The sequence below is a fragment of the Zootoca vivipara genome, chromosome 6, assembly GCF_965207765.1.
Source record: "Zootoca vivipara chromosome 6, rZooViv2.hap1.1, whole genome shotgun sequence".
NCBI classification, from domain to species: domain Eukaryota; kingdom Metazoa; phylum Chordata; class Lepidosauria; order Squamata; family Lacertidae; genus Zootoca; species Zootoca vivipara.
The window spans coordinates 16,596,920-16,612,884 of record NC_142589.1 but is presented as its reverse complement, the minus strand read 5'-3'; the positions used below and the strand labels follow the sequence as shown (position 1 = coordinate 16,612,884).

General features: G+C 46.6%; 1 protein-coding gene across 3 annotated transcripts in view; it reads left to right on the top strand.

Annotated features, from left to right (window-relative positions):
• The window catches only part of LOC118087288 (uncharacterized), a 40,788-nt gene extending 27,176 nt beyond the window's left edge, over window positions 1-13,612 (top strand). For 2 of the 3 annotated variants that reach the window (XM_088671652.1, XM_060276197.2), the window contains exons 10-14: window positions 1,071-1,285; window positions 3,878-3,945; window positions 4,884-5,048; window positions 7,698-7,769; window positions 13,028-13,612. In XM_088671652.1, coding sequence (XP_088527778.1) covers window positions 1,071-1,285; window positions 3,878-3,945; window positions 4,884-5,048; window positions 7,698-7,769; window positions 13,028-13,111 — 604 coding nt within the window. In that variant the 3' untranslated portion in view covers window positions 13,112-13,612. Of the gene's footprint in view, window positions 1-1,070; window positions 1,286-3,877; window positions 3,946-4,883; window positions 5,049-7,697; window positions 7,783-13,027 lie in introns of all 3 variants that reach the window. The other variant, XM_060276196.2, reaches the window with a different exon arrangement.
• Window positions 13,613-15,965: the final 2,353 nt, after the last annotated feature.

Genomic DNA, 15,965 nt, shown 5'->3' with positions numbered 1-15,965 from the left:
CAGTGTTAATAAGAGACCAAAGGAAAACTTTTCCCTGTCTACTTTCTCCATGCCCAGGCATCATTTCATCTGCTTCCATCACATCACATCGCCTTTTCTCTGATCTTAAAAACCCCAAATGTTGTAACCTGTCCTCATAGGGAGTTGCTCCACCCCATCAGCATTTTGGTTGCCCTTTTTCTGACTCTGCGATATCCTTTTCGGGATGAGGCAACCAGAACTTGTTCGAGAATGTTGCGTGGGTGTTTCTGCTTAAGTATAAAAGGCCGACAATCTGCACAGGGTGTTGCAAGCTTCTGGTCTTTTGGTAACATGGCCTGCTCAGCTCTTCTCATTAAGGAGGCCTTAAGCTGTTTATTCGAAGGCTCCTTCCTTATGCTTGCCTCTAATTATTCAGTAATCCATCAGACTCTGTGGGAGAAGTCCAAGCTAAGTAGGTGTTGTTTTTCTTCAAGGTTATATGGAAATATGAAAACAGCAGGTGATAAGTGGAAGCCGAGGAGGATAAGAATATATTTGGCTCTCTCTCTCTCTCTCTTCCCAAAGCTCAGGCAAAGGCTGGAAAAGAACCATAGGGACATCAATTTTCTCCACAACGGCCATCACTTTCACAGAGCACTGCTCAGCCTTCCCCAACCTGGTCCCCTCTGGGTGTTGTTGTTGGACTAGAAATCCCCATCATCCCTGACTGATTGTAAGGTTTTTTTAATAAAAAAAATGGAGGGCAAAATTATCTGTGTGGTTTAACCGTCAGTCCCTCTTCCCAGCAAACTCTGGGAATGGTAGCTCTGTGAATAGGTGTCTCTTAACAACTCTCAGTGCCCTGAACAAGCTGTCATTCCTAGGATTCACTGGGGGAAGCCATGATGGTTTAAAGTGGTATGATCCTGCTTTAAATCTATAGTGCAGATGGGGCCTCAGTATAAGGCACCTTGCTATGTGTCCCTGTTCCAACTTTATGAAAAGGTGGAAGAGGCAATTCCTGAGAAATTCTTCTGACTTTCTCTTTCTTTCTTTCTTTCTTTCTTTCTTTCTTTCTTTCTTTCTTTCTTTCTTTCTTTCTTCTGCAGCTGGCAAGACATAGTCAACAAGGTCAATGCTCAGGTGGATGAAGAACAGGCTCCGCGTTACCCACAAAGCCTCCACCTGGGCGGCCGACCCGGGCAAGAGCAAGCAATAGCCGGCGTCAATCAAGCGCTGGCCAATCCACAGAGAGGGGCGGGGAAGCAGCGAGCCAGTTGGGAAGACAGAAAAGGAGGAACGGATGACGAGGAACTCCATATGGGTATGGGTTCCGGAACTCGCTGTGATCTTAAGGGGGCTGTTATGGTGGGCGGGCAGAGGAGGATTCTGGGATTGCTCTACGTGATGTCACAAGGCGCAGCCTTCTGCACATGCATGATTTGGGGTGGTGAGCAGGGAGTGGGAAATGAACTCCTCTAAATAAAATACAAAGATGGGCAATCTGTGGCCCTCCAGTTTTGCCAAACCCCCACCAGTACCAGAATGTCTGGCCAGTAGTCAGGGATGGTGGGATCTGTGGTCCAACTGTATCTCTGTATCTCCGATATAAAGTCTTGTCCAGCCACTAGATACACACACACACACACACACACACACACACACACACACAGACAGACATCTTTTGTGTGGAACAAAAGCAGGAGAGCCAGAAAGCATTCATTCATTCATTCCAGTTCCTATCCTGCCCTCCTTCCCAAAGGAGCCCAGCGCAGCAAATATCAAAATGTTAAAACTGAAAATGAAATCACTTAAAGGCCGTTAAAAAACAACAACAGCCAACAAAAAAAAACATTCAGAACTCAAAGCACATGTGTGTGTGTGAGAGAGATCCTTTAGGATAATGGGGGTCATTTGTGTGGGTTTGGCATTGTGCCTTGTACAAATCTCCGTAGAAATACAATAATCATGGAAGCGATGTGGAAAAAGCTGGGCGGGGAGGTTGTTTGTCTGCCAGGGGCCCAGTAACTAACTGGCAGGGCCAGGGACTCCATTGGTTCCCCCCTGGGATCTTCCCATCATGCCGTCCCCTCCACTTCCCTGAACGAAAGGTACTTGTTGCCATGACAATGGAGGGAGCATCCATGCTGCGCTCCATCCTGCCACAGCATCGGTAGGCCCACAAGCAGCCATCTTCACTGGCTCTGCGGCTGGGTGGTTTCCATGGATACCTTGCAAGTCCTGCTCTCACCTGAAGGAAAACCCCTGCCACCCCACCCCGGCCGAAAAGCATGTGAATTAATATTATTATTTATTACATTTCTAGGCTGTCCTTCCTCCCAATGGAGCCAACTCAAAGTAGAGAAACAGTGCCATTAAAATAAAATAAAAAACCTATTGAAAAGCATTCCAAACATCTGTTTTTTAAAAAACAGAAGAAAGAAAAACAATGGTCATGTTTTAGCATATAGGGTGGCAATGACCAGGGCCAGAATAATCCTGGTCAGGCCACACAGGCCCTAAAGTAGCCAGAGGAACTCCATTTTCAAAATCTCTCTGTCTCTGATAAGTAAACCAGACAGCACTTTGCACACAGGCACAGCATGTTTGCACATCTAATGCAAAGATCTAACCACACACAGCACTTCTGAGAAATTCTAGCAAACTAGACAGGGCCTGTTTCAACCCACTGTCAGAGGATGTAGCCCTGCCACAAAACCGCAGTTACACGTGTATGAAAGTACCAGGTACATAACGCCACTTAGTGGAGTTAGGTAAATGACTTTGCATCTTGGGGTGCTCTCTCTTGATTGGTTGATGAAGTACTGCAGAAAGGCTGGCCTTCACTCTGTCAAAAAGGTATAAAAGCACTCTGTGTATGCCCATGGGTCGGGCAGAATGAGAAACTCATTCTCACTGCCACCATTTATTGCAATAAATGTTTTAATAAATCTGTTTTATAATATGTACAACTGCCTGAGATTTCGTCTGGTCAATTTGGGAAGCCAATCATCCATATTACATTTCTGGTGTCCTAACAAGCATAGCTAATAAATAATTTCCAAGGTTGCTGGGAACAGTCTCTCTCCGTCATCAAATGCCTGGGTGAACAGGAATGCTCCTTTAAAAATCTCTGCTGAGTGTTAATAATGAGGGAGACAGACTCACCTCACCCTGGGAGGTGCTCCGAATTTAATCCCCCTGCCTTTCTAAAAGGAATTGGAACCAGCACACAGACATGATTTATTTTATTTCATTTCATAAGATTTACACACTGCTTGATTGTATAAAACAAACAACAACCCTCAAAGGATGCTTCTAGGATGAAGCCACCAATTAGTATATATATTGTACTAATTTAAATATTAACACCTGTGGAAAGAATCCTCCTCCGAGTTCTTGTTCTTCAGCAACTGGACACATAACAGGGGGGAAAAGTAATACAAGAGCCATATTTCTTAATTTGTTCTTTACTGGGTTTTTAAAATTGTAGGTTTTGCTGGAAAATATATATATATAAATACATTTATAAAAAACAAAATACGAGATTGGAAAAGTGAGAAACCAAGAGAAGCTGAAATACACTTTGCCCTTCCCTACTGTTGAACTTGAGATTGTATATTCTTTGGGGCAGGGATCCTGCCACTTTGGGGGTTGTGCTGCTCCCATTGGTTTTGGGGTCGCAGGTTTTTAGAAGCAGCACAAAAATTTATCTGCTTGATGCTGCAATCAGTCTTACAAAGTGCAATTGGGAGAAGTGGGATTTGAACCCACACCACCTGAAGAGACGGTGTTTTGTCAGGTACAGGGCAACAAACAAGATGGATGGTTCCTCCACATACAGGAGCTGGCTGGACTGGAGACAGTCATTGTTAAGAGGTTTGACACTTTCACCTTTTTTTAAACTTTTGTTCAGATGCTGGCATGATTGAGAAAGGAGGCAATTCTCAGCCCCAGAAGGATGCAATCATCCAGGAACCAATGGTAAGAAGAGAGGAAACTGGGATTTTTACATAGTCGGGAAACAACATGTGGTGGCACCCCACTTGTGGAATGCTCTCCCCAGGGAAGCTCGCCTGGCACCTTCGTTGCATATCTCCATATATTATTTTTTTGAAATAAATTTTATTTGATTTTAAAAGTATAAAGTTATAACAATACACATACACATTTGGAGATTCCTCCGAATCTCTGGACTTCCCACCTTCCCCTCTGTCCTATTATTAAACCTTTTCTGCTGCATCTTTTTCAATAGTCCATATTTTAAATAAATCCGTTATCTCCATAGTACTTGCTACATTACGAGTGTTATTGCAATCCTGTTAATGTTTTCATTTTCATCTGCTTACAGTGGTCTCCAAGGTAAATTATAAATTTCCCCCATTCTTTGTTAAAGTTTTGGTCTTCTTGGTTCATCAGCTTTCCAGTCAGTATAGAAAAGCCTCTGGTTTTTTAAAATAAAAGTTATTTTAAACATTTTTTTCAATTCATTATAGTGTGGTGTAGTAGTTAAGACCGGTAGACTCATAATCTGGGGAACCGGGTTCGCGTCTCCACTCCTCCACATGCAGCTGCTGGGTGACCTTGGGCTAGTCACACTTTTCTGAAGTCTCTCAGCCCCACCCACCTCACATCTAGTCCAGCATCCTGTTCTCACAGTGGCCAAGCAGATGCTGCAAAGGGAATTCCACACCCAAGCACAAAAGCACTCTGCCCTCCTGGCATTCAGAAGCATTACTGCTTCCGACTGTGAAGGCAGAGCAGAGCCACCACCTCCATGAGTTTGTCCCGTCCTCTTTAAAAGTCATCCGAGTTGGTGCCAACACTGCTTCCTGCGGGAGTGCGTTCCACAGTTTAACTGAATAGGACTAGCGTTGGAGACAACTCTGTGTGGGTCCCTCATTCTTTGCTTTCCTGCTCAGGTGCCTGATGCTGACCCTGCCAAGGACCCCAACAATCAAGGGGAAGATGAGTTCGAGGAGGCAGAGCTGGAACGCCCAGACTTTGAAGAGAAACTAGGTCAGGCCGTTCAACTTGGCAGCACCAACGGGCCAGCTAAAGATGCAACAAAGGGAAAGATCCAGAAGGTAAACCTTTTGTTTCTTGTTTGGAGTTTGACCCTGGAGCTGTAAATAGCGTCTGGAACTAGAGGCAGCTTAGATGACAACACAGTAAACCATGGTTTGTTTGGGTGGGAGATGCACCTCAGCAGCCCTTGAGCTCCACCTCCTGCTCTTTTCTCCAGCACAGCCGCAAAGATGAGCTTGGAAGTTTTGTCGTTCTGTTTTCGATCAACTGCCGTGGTGCAGAGACCTGATAAACCGTGGTTAATCTTAACGATGCGTTGTGAATAAGAACATTTCCCGCAGGCTTCTGGTTGGCCTCTGTGAGAACAGGATGCTGGACTAGATGGGCCATTGGCAGACTCTTATGTTCAACTGAAGGTTGCCCAGAACGAAATGTGTGCCTCCTGCTGAAAAAGATCCTTCTGCCCCTGATTTCTGGCCTGGAAGGTGTTACGGGAACTCAGCAGAGCTGTTCCCATCTGATACCCTTTAAAGCTGCTGGCGCTGGTCGGGCTCCTCCAACAGAGCAAGCAACTGTTTGTTCAGGCTCTCAGACCTTCCTCTTCCTTCCCCTCACTTGCCTGTGGGTTATTATCCGAGAGACGAGATCCCCTACCTTGTTTTGACAAGCTGCCAAGCCTTCTCTGTGTCTCCAAGGCTGCATTTTACCTGTCAAAATCTAAAACAAAAATTGGTAGGTAGGTAGGCAGGCTCGGTTAAAAACTACACTCACGTAGTGGCATCTGAGCAGAAAGTGTGGCCCTCTCTAGATGGGTTTGGCTGTAGACTCGGGTGGATCTGAGTGCTGAGTGTTTTTGGAACTAGCTTGAAATGTGTAGGGTGCGGAGGGAGGGAGAGGGGGACAGAGAAAGAGAAAGGAAGGAAGAATTATGTGTGTGAGTGTGTGAGAGAGGGGGACCTTTTCTGACACCTGAATAGGCCTTTCCTTGCAATCCTATGCCATCTCTGGCCTTCCTAGGGTCTGATGCTACTCAGGGGTCACTGTAGGGCTTAGGGCAGGGGTCAGCAAACTAGGGCTTAGGGCAGGGGTCAGCAGGGGGCTGGTCCACTGACCCTCAGACCTTCTGGAGGACTGGACTATATCTTGAAAAATATATATGAAGGAATTCCTATGCCCCCAAAATAACCCAGAGATGCATTTTAAATAAAAGCACGCATTCTACTCATGTAAAAATACGCTGATTCCCAGACTGTCTGCGGGCTGGATTTAGAAGGCGATTGGGCCGGATCCGGGCCAAATGGCCTTAGTTTGCCTACCTGTGGTTAGGGTATAGTTGGAGGTTTTTGAGAGGCCCAGGCGACATATTCATGCGGACTAGATGCTTGTTATCAAAGCAAGGCCTACCCAGAATTGCGCCTTGAAATTACTGAATCTAAGTTAGTCACATGTAATGATTTTGGAAATACAGTGGTACCTTGGTTCTCAAACTTATTCCGTTCCAGAAGTCCATTCTAAAACCAAGGCATGCTTCCCCACAGAAAGTAATGCAAAATGGATTAATCCGTTCCAGCAATTTAATATGAATTTTACTATCTAACGAGACCATTGATCCATAAAATGAAAGCAATAAACAATGTACTGCAGTCACACAATCAATCAGTAGCTGAACTGGGTTCCACACAGCCACAAAAACAAAACAAAAAAAAAAGAGCCACAAAAACACAAAATAAATAGCAAGAACAGACAGACCTCAGTGTAACACTCAAAACGGAAGTGTGGCACTCAAATCGTCAGCGTAATGCTCAAAATGGAAAACATTTGGCTTCCGAAAAACGTTTGCAAACCGGAACACCTTCTTCTGGGTTTGCAGTGTTTGGGTTCCAAGTTGTTTGAGTACCAAGGCATTTGAGAACCAAGGTACCACTGTATCCTTTTTTCAGACCACTGACTCTATTGGGTTTGTGTTTATAATTCTCTCTCCCTCTCTATCTCACTTTCTCTCTCTCTGTACATATTTTATACAGTGGGTGTGGGTGTGGGTGTGGGTGGGTGTGTAGAAAGGAAGGAAGGAAGGGAGGGAGGGAGGGAGGGAGGGAGGGAGGGAGGGAGGGAGGGAGGGAGGGAGGGAGGGAGGGAGGGACCTAAGTTAGTCATGCTGATTAATTTCAGTGGGTCTGCTCTTGAGTAGGACTAATGTTGGCTACAACCTTGTTGGCTGCCTTAATGACTGTAGGTGGTTCTCTCTGATTTCCAGTTATAGTGGGGCTCTCTGAAGGTGTCTCTTGCCTCCCACTGAAGAGTTTCTCCCCAGAGTCATGATTGGGCAGGATCCTGACAACTCCTTAATCCAAAATATTTACTGTGTGCATTTCAGAGAGAAGGGAATACAGTATAGTAAAAAAATAACAACAATGCCGTATTTACTCAAATGTAATGAGCAACTTTTTGGCCAAATTACGTTGTGAAAATTAGGGTGCGCTTTAGATTTAGTGGAGCCAGCAAGTACCTTTTTTGGTTTCAAGGTTTTGAAAATTGAGGTGTGCATTAGATTCAATGGTGCATTAGATTCATGTAACAACAACCCAGTCTTGCCAGTCCTAGGACAGCAGTCTTAACCACTACTACACCATGCTGGCTCGGAGCAGATCCACTATTTCCTAAAAAAAAAACCAAACCCACCCTCTTTGTGCCTTCCCTTTCCTTTCCAGGATGCTGGTAGACCAAAGAAAATCGCAGATGACCCAATGGATGATTATCAGGAAGACCAGGAGCAAGATCTTGTATGAAACACAGGTTCTTCTCTTTTCTCTGTCCCTCCCCAACTCTCTTAAACTCCTCTTGAGAATATGCCTTAAAGAAAAATGCTAATGCTGTTCAAAATTCCCAGTCATCTTTTTTTTTTTTACATTTAAGGCAGGTCTAAAAAGTTACAGATTTCAGCAGGAAGTTACAGGATGTGCGCCAACTGAAAATGAGGTGCCCCAGTCAGGGAAAAGAATAATGGAAGCTCAGTATTTTAAGGTTCCTGGAAGAGTCCTGGGGATTGCACTGCTTAGTAATCAATTGGTTAATCAGTTAACTAAGGAGTAGTGGAGGGTGCCCCACTAACCTCGGGCTTCCCCCAGCCACCCCCCCCCCACTGCCTGCCTTCTCCATTGTCTGGTCTCCTTTTCCAGGCATCCAAGTTGGTAGCTGTCACTGCCTCCTGTCCCGAATCTTCCAACGTTCAGCTTCATTGGATGTCCGGCAGTTCTAGGGAGAAAACAACTTCTCTCTGTTTCTCCACCCCCTTGATCATTTCGGTTGCCTTTCTCCTGAAGGAGCCCAGGGTGGCAAACACACAAGCAGTCGAGCATCTTAAGAACAATTCTAATACAGGAGCAGGCTGGGAAGGAGCTCTACTTGAAAGCCTTGCTTTCCAGTAGGGAGGACTTCAGCAGGTTCCCCAAAGACGGTGCCTGCCTATTATTTAATGGGAGGGAGTTTCAAATGATGGGGCCACCACACAAAAGGCCCCATTCCTGTGTTGTGTGTGGTATGGACCCCCTGATAAGATGGCATCCCTTGGAGGAGGCCTTCACCTGCAGAGCGTTCAGGTATCCTAGTCCCAAGCGGCATAGGGACTAGCCCCTTGAATTAGCCTGGTAGCTGAAGGGCAGTCAGCACAAGTCTTTCAGCAGTGGCATATCATGATGGTGATGTCCTGCCTCATTTAACGCACTCTTATTCCACTTGTAACAGCCATGGCATCCTGGGAACTGTAGTTTAAGGGGGAATGAGAGTCATTAGGAGTCCCCTGCTTCCCTCACAGAGCTACAGTTCCCAGAGTAGTTTAACAAGCAGTCCCTCCTCCCAAGGAGCTCTGCATGCAAAAGGTTCTGGGTCCAATTCCCAGACAGGGGCGGGAAGAAACCCTGTTTGAGACCCAGTCAGTGACAAGAATACTGAGCTAGATGGGCCAATGGGCTGACTCAATGTAAGGCAGCTTCAAATGCTCCTTTTAAAACCACCCTTTTTTCCGACCATGAGGACTAGAATGTTGCTTCGTTGTTAAGGGAAGAGCCATAGCTCCCCAATGGGCCATTTGCTTTGCGGGTGGACAGTCCCAGGTTCAATCACAGGCATCTCCAGTGAGGATTGAGAAAGATCCCTACCTGAAACCCTGGAAAGCTGCTGCCAGTCAGGGTAGATAATATTGAGCTAGATGGACCGATAGCCTGACTCTGTATAAAGCATAGAATCTTAAGAGCTGGAAGGGATCATGAGGATCATCCAGTCCAACCCCCTGCAATGCAGGACTCTTTTACCCAAGGTGGGACTCGAACCTGCAACCCTAAGATTAAGAGCCTCATGATCTACTGAGTGAGCTATTCCAGCTGTAGCTTCACATGTATTAGGCGAAGAGCTTGTAGCTTGGTAGTAGAGCATCTGCTTTGCATGCAGAACGTCCAACCCCAGCATCTCCAGGTGGGGCGGGGAATGTCATCCCCCTGAAACCCCGGACAGCTGCTGCCAGTCAGTGTAGACAGTACTGAGCTAGACATCCCAATGGTCTGACTCGGTATAAGGCAGCTTCCTACATTCCCAGCTGTGCCACCTCCATCCCAGCCCATGAGCTGCACAAAATGCAAAAGTGTTTCTCTAGCAGCAGCAGCAGCATCAGGCAGTCCTTTTCTTCCACCCCAATTAATCAGCCCAGCTAACAAGCCGAGGCAGCTCCCTGACCTACTTTCCAAAATGCACGCCCCTGCTGTTCCCAAAGACAGGTAATCTCCTTCCCCCACTGTCCCCCAAATACAAGGCACTTAGGAAGTGGCTTTTGAATTTTTTATATTTGCCATGCACTCTCACGACTTTCTTTTTCTGCTCTTAAAAAGGAACAGCAACAGTGGCCTTCTCTGGGTGTTTATTCCAAATTAAATCTGCCATGTTACAGGGGAGGCCAGCCCACTGGGGCAAATGGGGGTTTCACCTGCCTGCCTTCTCCCTTACAACCAGTCCAGGTGACAGCAGTGCCCATCAGCTTCCTCCTCCACCTCCGTCTCATTGATGCCCCTTGCAGAACTTATCAGGAAGGATGGGGGAAAAACAAAAATTAAGTCGGCTCTGCTTGTCATTGGCTCTGGCGCCACCTACTGTTAGGCTCCCTGCCTTCTGCCCTACCAGTCACAATGAGCACCCGTCCCCGCTGATATTCAGTGATGTAGAATCATAGAATCATAGAGTTGGAAGAGACCACAAGGGCCATCCAGTCCAACCCCCTGCCAAGCAGGAAACACCATCAAAGCATTCCTGACAGATGGCTGTCAAGCCTCCGCTTAAAGACCCTCCAAAGAAGGAGACTCCACCACACTCCTTGGCAGCAAATTCCACTGCCGAACAGCTCTTACTGTCAGGAAGTTGACTCCTGGGTATGGCTAGGATTGCAGCCTTCATTGCAGACATCTGTTGAAGGAGCAACAGCTCTTCTGTCTCCCAGAACTGAGCTTTCTATGACTCTGACACACCCTGTCTCTACTGCCGAGCACCCAAACAGGGATTATATAAGAGTGGAAGAAGGGTGTGGCTGCTGGACCATCTAGTAGTCCAGCATCCTGTTCTCACAGTGGCCAACCAGATGCCTTAATAATGTGCTTTTCCTCTGGCCCACCCTGAACCTCCCATCATTCAGCTTCTTTGGATGCTGCCTGGCTATAGTGTTATGAGATGCAGGTCTGGTTGTAAATGAGACAGAAGACAGATAAGGGGGTCAGCTTGAGGTTAGACTAGCTTTGCAGGTGTGCTCTGACTGGCAGCTGCTCTCTAGGTTTCCAGAACCTTGAGACATCTTTTCCAGCTACCAGGTCCTTAAAAAACAACAACAACAACAACAACTAGAGAGGCCAGGGATTGAACCGGGAATCTTCTGCATGCAAAGCAGAAGTGTCCTAGAGTCTGCACCATTTGAAATGCCTGGCTTGCGCACCACAATGGCTACTCCTTGCATCTTCGTTGTAACCTTTCACCACCTTCCTTTTCTCTTAAGACATTCAGCTCCTCTTCTGCTGCCCTTGCAGAGCTGCCTCCCATTAGCATATAAAAAACAGCCACCTGCCGCAAAAAAAAACAGCGAGAGCAAGCCCAGCCGCCCATGCCTAAGCAAATTGGGATATGGAATCGGGAGTGAGGATGTTGGAGAATTCTGATGAAAACAGCATGGAAGTGGAAATTCCTCAGTGTTCCCTTATTCATTTCAATGTCTGGGGCAGAAATTAATTCGGCAAATTTCGATCAATATCCGCCGTTGTTGCTTTCAGTCTGCAAACGATGCGGAGTTCTTTAAACACACACACCAACCATTTGCACTGTGTTCCCTTTTTTGTATCTTAATGAACAGTCTGGAGTAACGCAAGGACAATATAATTTCCTTCATTAATTACGTAAGTTGCGCTATTTTGCCATTGCGGACAGCGAGGCACGCAGTGGGGTTTTCTTTTTTTGCAAAAGATGAACCACAGCAGAACGGAAACTGCGGCATGGCAGAATGGAAAATGGTGCCTTCCTCCATCCCTACCCCAGGAGATGCAAGGACACTGATTAGGTTCATTTGAGGACAGTTTTCCTTTGTCTTTCTCACCAAGTCACGTCCCCCCTCCCCTCCCCTCCCCTCCCCTCCTGCCTCTGAACAAAGTGACAATGTATACAGAAAAGAAACAACACCCAGACGCTTAAAATAGCTTTTCAAAGTCCACGCTCCTTTCCTTAAACCATAATAGGAGAAGGCTCGCAGGGCTGCAAAGGGCACATTTTGTCGTGATGGGGTGGAGAAAAGGCCACTGAGACTGAGCCCGGTTTGTGGTGCACAGCAGAAACTCCTAGAGAGGCAGCTTGGGGGCGGAGCCAACTTGTGCAGAGGTGTGCACCTGATCGTACTTCCCAGGTCGAGCAACTGCCTGAAATTGAACACTTGGCTCTCGGCAGGTCACCAATAATCCTTGGAGGTTTTTTAACAGGGTGGTCATCTGCCAGGGGTACTATAGCTGCGATTCCTGCATTGCAGGGGGTTGGTCTAGATGGCCATTGGGGTCACTTCCAAGTTGACAGTTATTCTGTGACTTGGGATATAATCGTTGGAGGTTTTTCGTTTAGGGGGGAGAGGTAGGTGGGGGTAGGGGAGCAGATGGTAGAAGGGATATAAAAAATAGGCACTGTGCGGAGAAAGGGTATAGGAAACTTAAGAGGAATTCATGGCTGTCAGTGGCTGCATGCCACAATGGCTACGCCCTACCTCTGCTGTCTGGAATCGCAGGTGAGAAGAGGGCTGTTGCTCTCATGCACTGCTTGCAAACTTCCCACGGGCCTCTGGTTGGCCACTGCAAGGACAGGATGCAGGAATAGATGGTCCATCAGCCTGAGCGAACAGACAGTCTATTCCAGGCACCCCCAAACTCGGCCCTCCAGATGTTTTAGGACTACAGCTCCCATCATCCCTGACCACTGGTCCTGTTAGCTAGGGATGATGGGAGTTGTAGTCCCAAAACATCTGGAGGGCCGAGTTTGGGGGTGCCTGGTCTATTCCTTTGGGGTTTTTTTTTATACAAATTAGTCTAGGGCTTGCTGATCAGAAGGTCGGCGGTTTGAATCCCTGCAATGGGGTGAGCTCCTGTTGCTTGGTCCCAGCTCCTGCCCACCCAGCAGTTCGAAAGCACATCAAAGTGCAAGTAGATAAATAGGGACCGCTCCGGCGGGAAGGTAAACGGCGTTTCCGTGCGCTGCTCTGGTTCGCCAGAAGCAGCTTTGTCATGCTGGCCACATGACCCGGAAGCTGTCTGCGGACAAACGTCGGCTCCCTCGGTCTATAGAGTGAGATGAGCGCCGCAACCCCAGAGTTGGACACAACTGGACCTGATGGTCAGGGGCCCCTTTACCCTTTACCTTTAAATCATAAATACATAAATGTTTGGTGCAGATGTATCTCTGGTCTCACTTCCCAATTCCCCCTCAGAAATAAACAAACAAACAACTAACTGAGCACTTCCCCCCCCCTGCCCAATAACAGGAAGATCATGGAGGTGAGATGGACGACACTGATGATCTGGAACTGGCCCAGGAGCCCAGAGGCCGAGTGGAAAGAGACTACTAAATTTCACGCCAGCTCGATGGGGGATCCCAGAGGAAAGAGCCTCAAATGGAAGAGCTGGGCCAGAACACCACTGCAATGTGGCTGAGAATCTTCTGCCTGTAACATTCAAGAGGGGCTAGTGCCCGATCTCTGCTTCCAGTAAATCACAGATGTATCAACGTGACAAGTTAGCAAGGTCCGGGGCAGCTTGCAAGGCAGATTTTGCTCTCTCGATGCTCTCTGGACGTTTGTTCTAAGGCGGAAGGGAGCTCAGAACAGGAAAATAAATTGCAGTTTCTCTTTTGATGGTTCTGTCCCTCCTGCCACACGCATACTTTCCTGTGTTTCAGAATTGTTAAGATTTGGGCCGTGAGGAGGGGCTGATGTTGTGTAGCCTCTGTAAGCCTTGGACGGTTCGTATCCTCCTCTTCCTGCCCTTTGTCTTGGACTCAATCCCGTTGCTCTTTAATGCAAAATCTATTCATCTTTATATTAAAAAAACAAAGTCTTTTGAGAATGAGATTCTCTTTTTACATCCTGGTCTGTTTTGTTATGGGTAAGTTATTGGGGGACGGGGGTAGAAGGCGATGTGGCCGGTGTTTTGGAAAAGAAAGAACATTCATCATTGAGACGCGCTGCTGAAATGCAGGTTTATCATGCGGACCTTATTTATTTACTACATATACAGTACACCACTTGATTGTAAAAGCAGCAACCTCAAAGCGGTTTACAAAAAGATTAAAGCAAGAAAAAAAATCCTTTCAGTGCTTGAGCGCTATAGGAAGCTGCCTTTAGCTGTGTTGAACTTATGAGACCATCCAGCCCTGTATTCCCTACACTGACAGGCAACAACTCTCCAGGGTTTCGGACAAGGGCATTGCCAGCCCTACTGGGAGATGCCAGGCATTGAACCTGGGAATTTCTGCATGCAAAGCAGGTCTTCCATCCCTGAGCTCAACATGTTGCTCTCTTTAAAAGGTGTTCTTGATTATCACCAGTCAGCAGGTTTGTATCATAAGAATTCGGTGTTATCAACAGCCAGGGAAGAGAACCTCTGGCCTGTGGGCCAAATTTGGCCCAAATGAGCCCCAATTTGCTTTCAGGGCCCGCTCCCCCCCCAAATGTGCACATGCCCTGCATCTGATGACAAATGTGACTTCAGGTGTAGGCAGCGAGAGACGTGGCTGGATCGGGGACACGACTCAGTTTTGTTTTTGTTTTGTTTTTCCTGCAAATAATTTATATTAGTTTTACAACAAATAAGAAAAACAGCAAAAGCAAACAACACAGTAAAACACAATAACATAACAATAAAAAGAAAATGCAAAAATCCAAATACACAATCCTTTTCCTTTTAACATTGTCTATAGGGACCTCCTCGAGTTCCCTCGATCTGCGGTTCATTTCTCTTTTATCTGTAGCAATTTCCAATGGACTTTTTTGGTAAAAATTCCTTACAATTTCAAATCTCTCATACCTCTATTTACTTCACACAATTCCCAAATCCACAGCTTTTATACACTTCTAAATAATAATAATAATAATAATAATAATAATAATAATAATTTATTTATACCCCGCCCATCTGGCCGGGTTCCCCCAGCCACTCTGGGCGGCTTCCAACAAGATATTAAAATACAGAAATCCATCAAACATTAAAAGCTTCCCTAAATCAAATCTCAATATACGACTCAGTTTTGTGTGAACTCAATTACACAGCTGATCTCCGCCACTGTACCAAACGTTTGGCTGTGAGAACAGGATGCTGGGCCGGATGGGCCTTTAACCTGATCCAGCAGGGCTTTCATTCATGGTGTAAGGAAGGATGCAGGCAGGTGGGGAGCTGGGTGGGGCCACAGTCACACTAATGTACCAGACTCGGCTGGTAGCAGCCAGGATGCCAGGTGCAAATGTCAGCTCAGAAGCCCAAGAGTTTGGAGCTGCGTAGCTGACAAAACTCTGAAGCCGGGGATTTTTGTGCTCTTCCCTCGCAAACTTTGATTTAATGCATCCCCATCCCTCGCTGCCTGCCATGAATAGCTCTTTCCAAACAGATTAATCAGAAGCTAATTCGTCTGCCGGGCCATGTAGCAGTCAAATGACATCCCCAACTCACTCCGGGGATGCGGCCCTTTTCATCACCAGCCGGGATTCTGATCTGAGCTGACATGCTCTTGGTTTCGACACGGCCGTTTCTCTGCCAAAGCCTCCGCTGAGAAATGAGTAATGGGGGTGGATTTTCTGCCTGAACCTTTGCTCCTGTCCTCCTTCCGCCAATCTGCTTGATGGAATAAATGAGCTGTGCTGCTTGTCCCAGGCAAAGTCCAGAATTATTAGTAGTATCAAAGCTAAAATGTAAACGCTACGGCAGCCTTTCTGAAGCTTGGGTTTCCCCAGATGCTGTTGGACTATGACTCCCATCATCCCTGACCACTGGCTCGGCTAGATAGGGATGATGGGAGTTGTAGTCCAAAAACATCTGGGACCCAAGGTTGAGAAAGGCTGATCTGGAGGGCCGCAGGTTCAATTTAAATAGACTTTTAATTGACAACAAAGCTGACCCCAATTAATTAGGCAGCTGATCTATTTTTTAAAAAGCCTTTGTACATCGGTAAACAGCAGGTGGCTAACACTATCTCAAGAAGTTTTGGCTTCTGTAGTGGTGGCAAGTTGTCATTGGCACAGAAAAGAACACTCCTTCCTGTTTCCAGATCATTTTGAGCTGTAATCAGTTGCAATAATTTGGCCTGACACACAAGCCGTCAGGGAAAATCTGGGGACTAGCAGGCCACCAAAAATGGCTCAGTGGGCCTATTTTGGTCCGGCTTTGACACCCCTGCTGTAGGTTCCAAGCATTCACACTTCCCATGTTGCT